Source organism: Cyanistes caeruleus, chromosome 21 (assembly GCF_971803275.1).
Source record: "Cyanistes caeruleus chromosome 21, bCyaCae1.hap1.1, whole genome shotgun sequence".
In the NCBI taxonomy this organism is placed as follows: domain Eukaryota; kingdom Metazoa; phylum Chordata; class Aves; order Passeriformes; family Paridae; genus Cyanistes; species Cyanistes caeruleus.
Window position 1 is genome coordinate 853,878 of NC_141721.1, and position 13,863 is coordinate 867,740.

Genomic DNA, 13,863 nt, shown 5'->3' on the forward strand with positions numbered 1-13,863 from the left:
ATTATATATATGTATATAATTATATATATTATATAATATAATATATATATAATATAATAAAGGCCATCCTACATGATCCAGTTGTTTTCTGCTTCAGGAACATCCTGGCAGTGGGACAGGGAGGGAAGGAGAATCCCAGCTGCTGGCACCAGTTAAACCAGCAGCCACATCCCCACCGTGTATCTCCCATCTCTACATCAGCATTTCTTCTACCAAAGGATTTCACCCACCGAGGCTCTGCTTGGATAAAGAATTATTTTAGCTCAATAACATCATTAAAGTTTGGGCCCTTCTGCCTACAAACAGCTTTTCCTTCCTCTCAGTTATTTACACTTAGCTATTTATCTTAATCAGGGAATTTCTTAGCATTTAAGTTAATATATTACCTACCCGTTAAAACCTTAATATTACCAGTCTGTGGGTGTAGTGCCATTACACTCTCCTAAATGCTGATAAAACCACTTTTAATCTGCCTTATTTACATATATAATTTCTATACTCAGTGGTTAGCTAAGTTTGTAATGTGTTTGGAGGATGATAAGTGTTGGAGAAGATAAGAATTATCTTATCCTTATGGGAAGCAAATCCACGTATCTCCAAAGTGCTTTAGGTTAATTAAGTGCCACTTTACAAGGCTAGCAACACCGTGCTGAGGGCTGTGCTTCAGTGTCAGCCTCCGTGTCCATATGCAGCCCTCCCAAAGTTAATTTCCTAATTGGATCAGCAGATGAGAGCACAGCCAGAGCACAGGAGGCTGCTGGCACGCACTCGGCCGGACCTCAGCGTCTTCACGTTATCCCATGTGCTAAAGCACAGATGCAGGCTGCCTTCAAAAATGAACACAGCCTTATTTCACCCCCAAGGAATGTAAAGTTCCTTCTCAACATTAACAATTGGTAAAAGCAGCAGTTTAATCTGTGTATTTCTTTAGCACAGGGGAAGAAGCCCTCTCTGTTCACCCCTTTTCTGGGCAGCTTCACTTCAGCACTTTCATCACTGCTCTCTCTTCTACAGCAATTTGCAAATAGCTTTTATTCTCCCTGATCTCGTACATCAGGTTGGATGGGGCTTGGAGCACCCTGGGACAGAGGAAGGTGTCCCTGCCCATGGCAGAGGGCTGGAAATGGGGGGTCTTTAGGCTCCCTTCCAACCCAAACCATTCTGTCATTCCATGACCTGTTGAGAGACCACGAAACAGAATTTAACAGAAGAGCTCTGGATGAGTCAGCAATGCCCTTCTCTGTCTTACAGGTATTTAGTTTGCAGTTCAGACTTTTTATAGCATTTTGGATGTGGCTCAGGTAGAGCCACATCATTCCTGTGACTTTGGCTTCCAGGCAGGCAAGCACTTACTGGAGTTGGCTGCTGTGAATCCAGCGGTGCCCAGGGCACCAGAGAGAGACTTTCCTGCCTGCACACTGCTTCGAGGCTTCAGTGCAGGAGCCAGAGCTCTGCTGGACACAGAGCCTGCCTGGGAGGCTCCTCAGCTCCCCAGTGAGCAGCACAGCTCAGCTGCTCACATCTTTTCCACGTGCTCAGCCATGGCAGGCACAGGGGATGGCTCCCCACAGCCAAACCAGGAGTTTACTGAGAGTTCTCTCCCTCCTGCAATGTTTATTTTCCAAAGGCAGCACCATTTAGTGCCCCACCCCTGCACCTCTGGGCTGGACACAAACACCAGCTCTCCTCCAGCCCTTCACTCACCCTCCAGCCACTGCCACGTTAAAAGCTTGGCCCACCTTTGCTGTCTCTGCTCTGTAAATGCCCAGTTTCTCAAAGTCCTCATGGCCATCAGTGGGTTCCTGCATTAGCCCCGGAGGAATGGGATGAGCTGATGGGAAGACTGCCCAGTATTTCCCAGGATGCAGAACACAGCTCCAGAGAATGCTGAGTGCTCCCTTCTGCATCTCTGCTCCCTTCTGCTCCTCACCTGGACACACAGCAGAGAAACCCCCTCTTTGTAAACTGAAAAGTTCATTTGTGCAAATCTCCAAGAAATTGGAAATAATCTGGATCACAATTTGTACTTATGTAAATGTCAGCACACAGAAACCAGACTTGGATCAAAGAGAGAACTTGTAGTTAACACCCAGAGTAAAATACACACGCTCCCTTCTGACCTTCATTACCTTTCTCTGGACATCTGCTGGACAAGAGAATTCCATCCATAAAAGAGACAGGAGAAATTAAAACCCCTCTGAGCTCCCAGATCAGTCCTGCACACACAAAACCCTCCCTTCCAAAGGGCCCCCTCAGACCTCTGTGTGTGGGAGCCATTAATTAATTAATTACAGATGAGCAAACCCTACACAACCTGTTAAGTTGAAGAGCAGTAATCAACCTCTAGAAAGAACAAAGCAAATGCACAGATTGGGCCACCTTTGGGACAGCTCTTCTTGCCCAGAGAGGAGGAAGAAGGAGCCTGGTGTTATTTCCAGAATGCCCTGACAGTGAAACACCGTTCAGACAGGAGGATTGTGTCCAATCCCTCCTTTCCCAGAGCCAAAGCAGTGGTGTCTAGCTTGTTTTGATGGCCAACCTTTACAGAGATAAATAAATACACACACATGAAACATGAGGGCTGCTGCACCACCGAGAGCTGTTATTTCCAATATGCTTTACACTACATGACTCACAAACCAAACCCACTGCAATGGTATGAGCAGACTGCTCATTTCATCTGCACAGAATGGAGCTTTTGAGGACATTCAGGTTTTTAAAGATGGCTTCAACACCCACTGAAACCCAGCCAAGTCCTATAATGCAGGAGAAATCCATAGCTGGCTGCACTCAGACCGGGCTGGAGCTTCTCTCTTTGGCCAAACATTCCCAGTGCTCTGTCAGTGCCAGGGCTCCACTTGCCACCCCATGGATACTTTATTCCATGGCTTTGTAGCTGCTAAACCAGATTTCAGATTTCAAATGAAACGTGACCTTGTAGAAGCAGAAGGGAAATCTCATCTGTGGGTGGGGGCTTGTGCAGGGAGCTTAGCCCAGAGCTGGGGTGGGGTTTGTGAGGCACCCGCACCAAAATCCAAGGGAAGTGCTGAGCTCCAGTTTGCACACTCCCAGCAGGGAGGAGATTTCAGGTGCTCCTCAAGTGCCCAGGATGAAAGCTGATCCAGGCACAGAAAATTCCTGCCAGGAAAGCCCAATCCAGCTGCTCCTCATCCTCAGTCCCAGGGGCTGCCCCTGACTGTTTCCTTTCAGTGCTGGTGGGTGGGGATGGGGCTCACCTGGCCCCCCACATCTTGCTGTAACCCCCAGCCCTGTCCCAGCACAGCCCACAGCCACCCCTCAGATCACTGAGCTTCTCTCAAAACCACAGCACCAAATACACACTGAACCCAAAGTTACATAAGCACTGTGCCAGAGCTGTTTTTCAGCCAGACCCATCAGCGCTGCCATAAATCACCCCAGGACGCAGAGGCCAGACAAGATGTCACATTTATGTGCTCAGCTCTCTGCCTGCCCTGAGAAAGCGTTTGTGATATGCCAACATATCCATTCCCCCTCTGCCCCCCCTGGTGTGTAGGTGCATGAGAGCTGCTGGGCACTGAGCAGGCTCCAGCCCACAGCAGCCTGGGGACAGCGCTGGCCCTGGCCCTGGGCTGCTCTCAGCAGCCCCAGCCAGCACCAGGAGCAGCCCCCGGGGCAGGGCAGAGTGGAGAGCCCCACATTTACCCCCAGAGAAGGGCAGGAAGGAATAACCCCAGCCCAGGCTGTGTCTGCAGGGATGGCACACTGCTGCATGATCACTTGTCCTGTCCTAGCCCACTGCTGGAACATGGGCTCTCATCTCGAGCTGCAGCTATTGCCCAAATATCTGCTGGAAACTTCTGCCCCAGCAGCATCCAGGAGCAGGCACTTTCACAGTCTGACTGCAAATAACATTCAACTTTCTACCTTATTCCTCATTATTCCTACGTTTCTCCTCTGTTTACTGCTCAGCAGTGCTGCTTCAGCATCTCGTGGTGCCAGGCACAGGCAGGACAGGTTTACACAGCAAGTGGACACAGCAGGGATATCAGTCACACTTGATCCCTCAGCTGAGTGCCCCAGTGCTGTCCCCAAAGCCACTGCCCGAGCCAAGTGCTCCAGGAAAGGCACACAGCATCCCTGGACCTGCCTCTGGCCCTGGGTGACAGCAGCTACAGCTGGGGCTCAGCACAGACACGGCACACAGCAGCTCTGGGATCAGGACACACACAGCAGCTCTGGGATCAGCACACACACAGCAGCTCTGGGATCAGCACACAGCAGCTCTGGGATCAGCACACACACAGCAGCTCTGGGATCAGGACACACACAGCAGCTCTGGGATCAGGACACACAGCAGCTCTGGGTTCAGGACACACACAGCAGCTCTGGGATCAGGACACACAGCAGCTCTGGGATCAGGACACAGCAGCTCTGGGATCAGGACACACAGCAGCTCTGGGATCAGGACACACAGCAGCTCTGGGATCAGGACACAGCAGCTCTGGGATCAGGACACACAGCAGCTCTGGGATCAGGACACACACAGCAGCTCTGGGATCAGGACACACAGCAGCTCTGGGATCAGGACACACAGCAGCTCTGGGATCAGGACACAGCAGCTCTGGGATCAGGACACACAGCAGCTCTGGGATCAGGACACACAGCAGCTCTGGGATCAGGACACACAGCAGCTCTGGGATCAGGACACACACAGCAGCTCTGGGATCAGGACACACACAGCAGCTCTGGGATCAGGACACACACAGCAGCTCTGGGATCAGGACAGACACAGAAACTCTGGGTTCAGCACACACACAGCAGCTCTGGGTTCAGCACACACACAGCAGCTCTGGGATCAGGACACACACAGCACACAGCAGCTCTGGGATCAGCACACACACAGCACACAGCAGCTCTGGGATCAGCACACACACAGCAGCTCTGGGTTCAGGACACACACAGCAGCTCTGGGTTCAGCACACACACAGCAGCTCTGGGTTCAGGACACACACAGCAGCTCTGGGATCAGGACACACACAGCACACAGCAGCTCTGGGATCAGGACACACACAGCACACAGCAGCTCTGGGATCAGGACACACACAGCAGCTCTGGGTTCAGCACACACACAGCAGCTCTGGGATCAGCACACAGCAGCTCTGGGTTCAGGACACACACAGCAGCTCTGGGCTCAGCACAGGACGGGGCACGAGCTCCATATTCCAAACTCAGAGAGGGAATCCCACTGACACTGCCAGAAACACCAACTCTGCTCATTCCGACGCACAGAAACTCGCAGGGATTAAAGCTACGGGGATTGGAAGCGATAAGCGAGACCCTTGATTGAAATTACACCCCCAGTTGTGAATCTGTGGGGAACAACTTTAAAAAAATCAGCTTCCACTGTGAGTGTTTTAATTAGATACCTCACCTAGATTTCTTACATCTTTACAATGTGTTTCTCTATCCTGCACAGCATCTTTAAAACTCCCTTTCTACGTCTCTGAACTACTGAACCTGGTGAGATTTTAATAGAAATCCCTTTTCTGTGCTATAAAGAGAAGCATTACTTGAGATTTTAATTAGCAGCTGTCAGTGCTGAGCCATAGGAGATACTGAATAGTTTGCTTAACTTCTCAGAGAAAGTGTCTTCTGCTTTCTGACCTTCTGCACTCAAATGATGCAACACACTTGAGCCATTTGAGAACTCCCTTCCAAAGGCAGCTCTGTGAAAAAGCCATTCCCTCGATCCATGCCCCCTGCGCTGCTCCAAGCCGTGCTCACCCGGCTGGTTTGATGCAGAAATCCTGCCGCTGTCAGATTCCGACACTTGGAAATCTGAAAGGCAGCGTTCTGTTATCGCCCTTCCCTCCATCCTGTGCAAGGCACCCCGAGCTCCGGGGTTCAATCTGTTCATTCCTGGAGGCTCTGCTGGCACAACAGGGGGAGAGCAGGGTCCGGCACGGAAACTTGGGGCGAGCACCGGCTGCGAGCCCCGATTCACCAGCACCGAGCCCACCCCAGGCACTGGAGAGCAGGAGAAGCGCTCTTACCGTTCAGCTGCCTGTAGACGATGTCCTCCAGCAGCGAGAGCCTCTTCAGCACCGCATCCTGGATGGAGCTGATGCCGTGGGCTGTCAGGTTGGCCACCTCCGCCCTGGGATGGATGTCATGGAAGGAGTCGCCGCTCTTGGTCGTGATGGGTCTGCACTTGGCCAGGAAGAGGACGAAGCCGGCCACGGCGATCAGGTTTAACACCAGCAGGACTTTGACTCTCCTCAAAGAAGCCATCAAAGTTCCCGAGGGGCCCCGCCAGGCGCCGCGCTGCCGGCAGGGCTATGGGAGCGGCAGCACAGCGCACATGGCGGGGCCGGCCCGGCCCGGCCAGCCGAGCGGGAGGGCTGGCGAGCAGCGGCACCGCTCGCCCGGGCGAGCCGAGCCCGCCCCGGCCTAGGGCCCCGCAGAGGAGGAGCGGCCGGGGCCGCCCGCCCCGCTCCGCCCGCCGCACCGCGGCTCCATCCCGGCCCGGGGCTGCGGGACAAGCGGGGAGCGCTGGGGGACAAGCGGGGAGCCCTGCGGGACAAGCGGGGAGCACTGGGGGACAAGCGGGGAGCGCTGGGGGACAAGCGGGGAGCACTGGGGGACAAGCGGGGAACCCTGGGGGACAAGCGGGGAGCGCTGGGGGACAAGCGGGGAGCCCTGGGGGACAAGCGGGGAGCGCTGGGGGACAAGCGGGGAGCCCTGGGGGACAAGCGGGGAACCCTGGGGGACAAGCGGGGAACCCTGGGGGACAAGCGGGGAGCCCTGGGGGACAAGCGGGGAGCGCTGCGGGACAAGCGGGGAGCCCTGGGGGACAAGCGGGGAGCGCTGGGGGACAAGCGGGGAGCGCTGCGGGACAAGCGGGGAGCACTGCGGGACAAGCGGGGAGCACTGGGGGACGAGCGGGGAGCGCTGCCACACCGCCGGCATCGCCGGCACAGCCCGGCCCCCGCCCGCCTCCGCCCCCGGGGCCAGCGGGGGGAGCGGGGGGAGCGGGGCCGCCCCTCTCGGCCCCGGGGAGGGGGAAACGGGGCGGCCTCGGCGGAGCCCCCGCCCCGCGCAGCGCCTGCGGCACGGCCCCCGCGCCTGCGGACAGACACCCGGCCCGCATGGAGGCCCCGGGGCTGCGGAGGGGCCGAGCGGGGATGGGGAGCGCCGGGAGGAGCGCCGGGGCCCTGCGGAGAGCCGGGGAACCCGCACCGAGAGCGGGATGCGCGGTACGGGCTGCCAGGGTACGGGGGATGCGGAGAGCTGGGTACCGGGGATGCAGAGCGCTGGGTACCGGGGATGGGGAGAGCTGGGTACCGGGGATGCAGAGCGCTGGGTACCGGGGATGCAGAGCGCTGGGTACCAGGGATGCAGAGCGCTGGGTACCGGGGATGGGGAGCGCCGGGAGGAGCGCCGGGGCCCTGCGGAGAGCCGGGGAACCCGCACCGAGAGCGGGATGCGTGGTACGGGCTGCCAGGGTACGGGGGATGGGGAGCGCTGGGTACCGGGGATGCAGAGCGCTGGGTACCGGGGATGGGGAGAGCTGGGTACCGGGGATGGAGAGCTGGGTACCGGGGATGGGGAGCGCTGGGTACCGGGGATGCGGAGAGCGCTGGGTACCGGGGATGGGGAGAGCGCTGGGTACCGGGGATGCAGAGCGCTGGGTACCGGGGATGCGGAGAGCGCTGGGTACCGGGGATGGGGAGAGCTGGGTACCGGGGATGGGGAGAGCTGGGTACCGGGGATGGGGAGAGCTGGGTACCGGGGATGGGGAGCGCTGGGTACCGGGGATGGGGAGCGCTGGGTACCGGGGATGGGGAGCGCTGGGTACCGGGGATGGGGAGCGCTGGGTACCGGGGATGGAGAGCTGGGTACCGGGGATGGGGAGAGCTGGGTACCGGGGATGCGGAGAGCGCTGGGTACCGGGGATGGGGAGAGCTGGGTACCGGGGATGGGGAGAGCTGGGTACCGGGGATGCGGAGAGCGCTGGGTACCGGGGATGGGGAGAGCTGGGTACCGGGGATGCAGAGCGCTGGGTACCGGGGATGCAGAGAGCTGGGTACCGGGGATGGGGAGAGCTGGGTACCGGGGATGGGGAGCGCTGGGTACCGGGGATGGGGAGAGCTGGGTACCGGGGATGGGGAGAGCTGGGTACCGGGGATGGGGAGCGCTGGGTACCGGGGATGCAGAGAGCTGGGTACCGGGGATGGAGAGCGCTGGGTACCGGGGATGGGGAGCGCTGGGTAACGGGGATGGAGAGCTGGGTACCGGGGATGGTGAGAGCTGGGTACCGGGGATGGGGAGAGCTGGGTACCGGGGATGCAGAGCGCTGGGTACTGGGGATGGGGAGCCCGGGGCTGCACCGGGTGGAGATGGGGACAGTCGCGGTAACACGCTCGGGCTGCTCGGTGTCACGGAAAGTTTGAGCCCCCGGGGCAGAGCGTTGCCCTCTCCTGGACTCTGCTCCCCGCTTTCCCCGATGGAAGCTTTGTCCTCTCCCTGGAAAAGCTGGCTTTCCCTGGCATGGAGTGCCAAAGGAAGCATCCTGCTCCCCCGGGCTCCCCACAGAGCGAGGGAGCGACTTCAACAGCAAGGATCAAACCCTGACGGGAGGTAAAGTGATAAACATCACAAACTACAATTCACATCCAGCGTTTTTAACCTTCTCACGAGGGCACAGCCTCCCCTGAACAGCCCCGGTATCCTGGTTTTCTGAGCTCCATGCATGTGCCACGGTTAACCCTGGCTTTCAGAAAGATGGCACCAACAGGCATTAGAAACTCCAACAACCTTGAGTCATTGTGTCCTACAAGGCAACTTTTCAAAAGGTAAGAATAACCCCTCTCACCTTCAAGCCATAATTAAAAATGAAGGAGGAAAAAAAAAGAAAGAAAAAAAAAGAAAAAACAGCAATGCCATGGAAACAAATCTAAACCTAAAATTGCTGTGGAGGATTTGGAGTTTTAACTCAGTCCTAGCTGCACATGAAGTCTTTTATGGCTTACAAACCTGGAGACAGGCACATAACTCATAGTCAGACCCTGAAATACTGTGGTCAGTCCATCATCCACACTCAGGTTCATTATAAGAGGGTGAAAATGGGAATGATTTATGTGACACAGAGCTAGAAATACCTCCCAAATAAAACCAGCTTCTGGCAGGGGCTGAGGGGAAGCTGGTTTGGGGGTTCTGCAGGGGTGTTTTGGCACACCATAAACAGAAGGTTTGTTTCCAAAGCTGACAGCTGAGATTTTTCTTCTCTAAAAATACAAACACTTTTTATTAAACAAATAAACAAACACCACCCAGCTTGGCAGAGAAATTTACCAAAAAGGGAAACCACATGGCCTTAACTGTCAGGAGCAGAAATATTTGTGCAAACAGAAATATACCTGCTGCTCATTCTGAAGCAGTTTGGGATAAAGACCCATTCCTCTTGTCCTTCATTCCCACTGCTCCCACTGAAGTCAGGCTGCTGCATTACACAGAAGCAGCAAGATCTATTTTAATTATAAACCAGCTTGGAAAAAGCTGCATTTAAAGGCTTTTGGCACGTGGCTGGTACAGATGATCCCAATGGAAAAAAAAAATAAAAATCTTAAGATCTTAAAGAGAATGCAAGAATTTGAAGCAGCTCCTTGCTGAAGGACAAGGCGAGCATTTCTGCCACCCCTTCCCACAAGAAAGGAGCAGAATTAAGTCCCCCAAGAACAGGAGGGAGGGAGAAAGCTACAAGTCCCCTTAGGGTGACAGGTGGCTACAGGGCATCTGTGAGTGTTTGGTCCTGGGGAGAACAGCACAGCAGGAGAAAATAAAGAGAACTAAAAAAAAAATGCAAGGGAAAAAAAATCTCTGAGTGGAAAGGAGCCAAGTGTCCCCTGTGTCACCAGAGCTCAGAGTCACCCACAGACATCCCCCTGTGCCCTACAACAGAGCAAAATGCTTCAGATAGCAACAAAAGCAACATCAAAGAGTCCAGTGAGTCACAGGGGCTGGGGAAGTCAATCCAGCCCAAACATCAGCCCAGCCCCAGTGCCCTGTTCAGCACTGACCCCATCCCCAGGAGCCTCAGCCCCGTTTTTGGGCACCCCCAGGGGAGGTGACTCCACCCTGGGCTGGGCTCTGGCCGCTCCTCCGTGATGGAATTTTCCTACAACCTGATTTAACTTCCCCTGGCACGGCTGGGGCTGTTTCCTGTCACCCTGCCCAGAGGATGGACACCCCCAGGACATGTCCCTTGTGCCACTTCAGGCCTGAGAGCAGCTTCCCCACCTCTGTTTCCTTTGAGCTTTGCACCCCCAGAACACCAAACTGAATTTCAACAGCAAATACAAAATGGGTGCTTGAAAAGCTCAGCCAAGACTCCACTCTCTAAAGCAGGGTTCAACCAAGGCATAGCTCAGCCTCCACTGGAGACTTTGGAGGTTTTCTCTTCTACTTTTTATCTTTTTTTTTTTTTTTTTTTTTCCATTTTCATTACATCCCACCAAGAAAAAATAGCTTGGAATATTTTTACTAAGTAGAGAAGAAGAACTAAAGGATATGTGTCAGTATTGGGCAGAGCAGATCAGTTTGCATGTCTAATAGAAAAATTCTATTTTTGCCCATTCTGATGGAGTTCTGTGAACAGAACACACACACTTTTCAAGTGCTAGCCAAAATAATTACTTCTCTCCTTCTGTGGGGGGAAAAAAAATCCAGTAAATCATGAATATTCAATGGACTGGTTAATGACATAGTAATGCTTTAGCTGAAATCTTTGCTCCTTAAAATACAGCCAACATGAGCTGCCAGTTAGAAGAACAATTAAAAATACAAAAATAACTTGATTTGCAGAAGCTATCACCCCCTGATCGCTTCAGGAGTGTGTGATGGTAGCATGATACCATGACAGATCTGGGGCAGACTGTCTTCACCATCTGGGAGATGTAAAACAGGCAGGAAAAAATAATTTCTGTTATTCACTGGAGCTTCTGCCAGTGCTGGGGGCTCTCCAGGGTGAAGGAGCCTCCCCTCAGTCCTCACCCAGATGATCCCAGGGTGCACCCAGTTACATTTCCAGCCTTGCAGCACCAGCTCAAAGGAAAAAAACAACAAATAAATACATAAAAATTGTGTCTTTTAGCTAAATTTCTTTGAATTGCATCAATGAGCCTTTCCATAACCAAATCCCTGTATGAAAAGAGCGATCTGCAAAAGGGAAAAAACAAACAGCCAAACAAAAACCTGCAGGAAAGGCTGAATTTGAAGGCAGTTTTGTTTCCTCAAAGCCTGAGAGTTGTGGCTGGAGTGCTGTGAGTGCTCTTGGGTTATTCCTCTGCTTTCAGGCTTCAGGTGGTGCTCAGGAGTTGCACCTTCCCTTTTTTCTCTCAGGAATCCCTGATTATCCAGCCTCAGTTTTGTTGCTTTGTCACCACAAGCAGCTCTGGGGAAGCCCCATGTTCATCATGAATTGATGATGATGATGAATCGAAGCCTCCACGTTGTCTGTGAACTCCTGGCTTTCCCCACTGGAGTTTTCCCCGTGTGGAATCTGCCCCCTGCAAGAGTCACCAGCATCACTGTGAGGCCTGGGCTGTGGAAGGAGTAAAACTTGTCTAGAAAGACGTTTGTTACTTTCAGATATTGCAATATTCCGAAGCTGATGGCTCACTCTGCTCTCCCTGAGCCATTTCTGACATACTTCAGGCACATATTTAACATCAAGGAGTGAACCCTTTATCTCCAGCCTTAACATTTTCCTCCACCATGGGAACAGCTAATGCACAAAAGTAACTTTCCTCAGTGTTATCTTCAAAGTTGGGAACATATTTGGTTGCACAGTACAATAACTGCATTCATATTTCATGGATTTTTAAATTCAGCCTGTAAGTGTGGACAGCTCATCACTGATACATCAGGGAAATGCTGTGAAAAAACAAAAAACTTATTGTGCTCTTAGCAGAGGAGATTGCTGCATGCTTCCCTCAAGGATATTAAAAAATCTGTGCCATGGTTATCAATAAGAATCTTTCAGGGTCAGCATTTAGAAAGAATGGCTTCAGCTCTTGACTGACTTCAGAAATTAAGGAACTCACAAAAAGTAAAATCATAGCTTAAAGTCAACTACTCCTCAGTTTTGCTGCTTTTCAATATTCATCTTGATGACCAGAATCTAATTCTTAAATCATTTTATTACTGGAGCTTGTTTGAAAAGCTTCAGCTTATTTCTTGAAAAACAGGGGGGAAGGGAGAAGAGCAAAAGGAGCAAATTCATTGAAATTTTGATAAATCATCAAAAAAAAGGGCAGAAAATGCATTTTAAATATTGATTCCTTATGTGACTAGAAAATAAATTCTCACTTATTTCTTTTTTACTACAGAAAACATTTATATGGCCTAAGTTATTTCAGCACCTAATCATCACCTGGTAGTCCTTGAGCCAGGGAATAAATACCATTGTTTCTTCATGTTATAGCAGCAAACAGAAAGATTCCTTTGATAAAACCCACAGAACCCCAGGATGGGTTGGGAGGGACCTCAGAGCTCATCCAGTGCCAGTTCTGCCATGGCAGGGACACCTCCCAGTGTCCCAGGCTGCTCCAGCCCCAGTGTCCAGCCTGGCCTTGGGCACTGCCAGGGATCCAGGGGCAGCCCCAGCTGCTCTGGGCACCTGTGCCAGGGCCTGCCCACCCTGCCAGGGAACAATTCCTGCCCAAAATCCCATCCAGCCCTGCCCTCTGGCACTGGCAGCCATTCCCTGGCTCCTGTCCCTCCACCCCTTGTCAATTGTCTCTCCCCATCTTTCCTGCAGCTCCTTCAGGCCCTGCAAGGTCACACCGAGCCCACCCCAAAGCTTCTCCTCCCCAGGTGAGCATTGCCAGCTCTCCCAGCAGAGCTGCTCCATCCCTCTGATCCCCCTGTGACTCCTCTGGGCTCCCCCAGCAGCTCCAGGTGCTGGCCCAGGGCTGGGGCAGCTCTGGGGTCTCACCTGGGCACAGGGGCACAATCCCAATCCCTTTCCTGCTGCCCACGCTGCTTTTGATCTCATCACACGAGGAAACACCAGGACTGACTGACACCAGTGGATGTCACCCAAGGACGTGCTCAGGGGCTGGCAGTGGCTCCCCCAGCCTGGCTCTTCACTGCCTTGAGGCAAACACTAATGCCAAAGCACCTCTGCAGCACTTCAGCTCTGCCTGGCTGGCTCCTGGGTCTGTCTGGGCAAAGTGATTCCTCCTGCAGACATTCCTGCAGCTATCCCTGCAGCAAATCTCTCCTGCAGCCATCCAGCCATTCCTGCAGCCATTCCTGCAGCCATTCCTGCAGCCATTCCTGCAGCAAATCTCTCCTGCAGCCATTCCTGCAGCTATTCCTGCAGCAAATCACTCCTGCAGCCATCCAGCCATTCCTGCAGCTATTCCTGCAGCAAATCTCTCCTGCAGCCATTCCTGCAGCCATTCCTGCAGCCATCCATTCCTCCAGCCATTCCTGCAGCCATTCCTGCAGCTATTCCTGCAGCAAATCTCTCCTGCAGCCATCCAGCCATTCCTGCATCCAGCCATTCCTGCAGCCATCCATTCCTGCAGCCATTCCTGCAGCCATTCCTGCAGCCATTCCTGCAGCTATTCCTGCATCCAGCCATTCCTGCAGCCACTCCTGCAGCCATTCCTGCAGCCACTCCTGCAGCCATCCATTCCTGCACCCACTCCTGCTCTCTCCCCAGCGCTCCAAAGGCCGATGGAACATCAGAGGGACACACTGCAGGGCTTTGTTTTCCTCTCTCCTTAACTGCTTTTTTAGCATTTTAAACCACAATGGGCTCATGAAAGGCTGTAAAATTCCTCATAAAGTTGACTGTGCCACAGGATTATA

General features: G+C 53.4%; 2 protein-coding genes across 5 annotated transcripts in view; one reads left to right on the top strand and one right to left on the bottom strand.

Moving 5' to 3' along the window:
- GALNT17 (polypeptide N-acetylgalactosaminyltransferase 17) overlaps positions 1 to 6,281 on the bottom strand; it is a 98,013-nt gene extending 91,732 nt beyond the window's left edge. For both annotated transcript variants that reach the window (XM_086859721.1, XM_023939045.2), the window contains exon 1: positions 6,036 to 6,281. In XM_086859721.1, coding sequence (XP_086715847.1) covers positions 6,036 to 6,273 — 238 coding nt within the window. In that variant the 5' untranslated portion in view covers positions 6,274 to 6,281. The remainder of the gene's footprint in view (positions 1 to 6,035) is intronic.
- A 966-nt stretch (positions 6,282 to 7,247) lies between these two features.
- On the top strand, positions 7,248 to 12,458 carry LOC111937633 (uncharacterized). 3 transcript variants are annotated; one of them, XM_086859722.1, is made up of 3 exons: positions 7,248 to 7,487; positions 8,578 to 8,622; positions 11,383 to 12,458. In XM_086859722.1, the coding sequence occupies exons 1-3, from the start codon at positions 7,286 to 7,288 to the stop codon at positions 11,463 to 11,465; spliced, it is 330 nt and encodes a 109-aa protein (XP_086715848.1). In that variant the 5' UTR covers positions 7,248 to 7,285; the 3' UTR covers positions 11,466 to 12,458. The 3 variants fall into 3 exon arrangements, 2 of the variants coding, with proteins under 2 accessions (XP_086715848.1, XP_086715849.1); XM_086859723.1 differs by having other exon boundaries at positions 7,248 to 7,472; XR_002868681.2 differs by lacking the exons at positions 7,248 to 7,487; positions 8,578 to 8,622 and adding an exon at positions 8,711 to 8,837 and having other exon boundaries at positions 11,383 to 11,469.
- Positions 12,459 to 13,863: the final 1,405 nt, after the last annotated feature.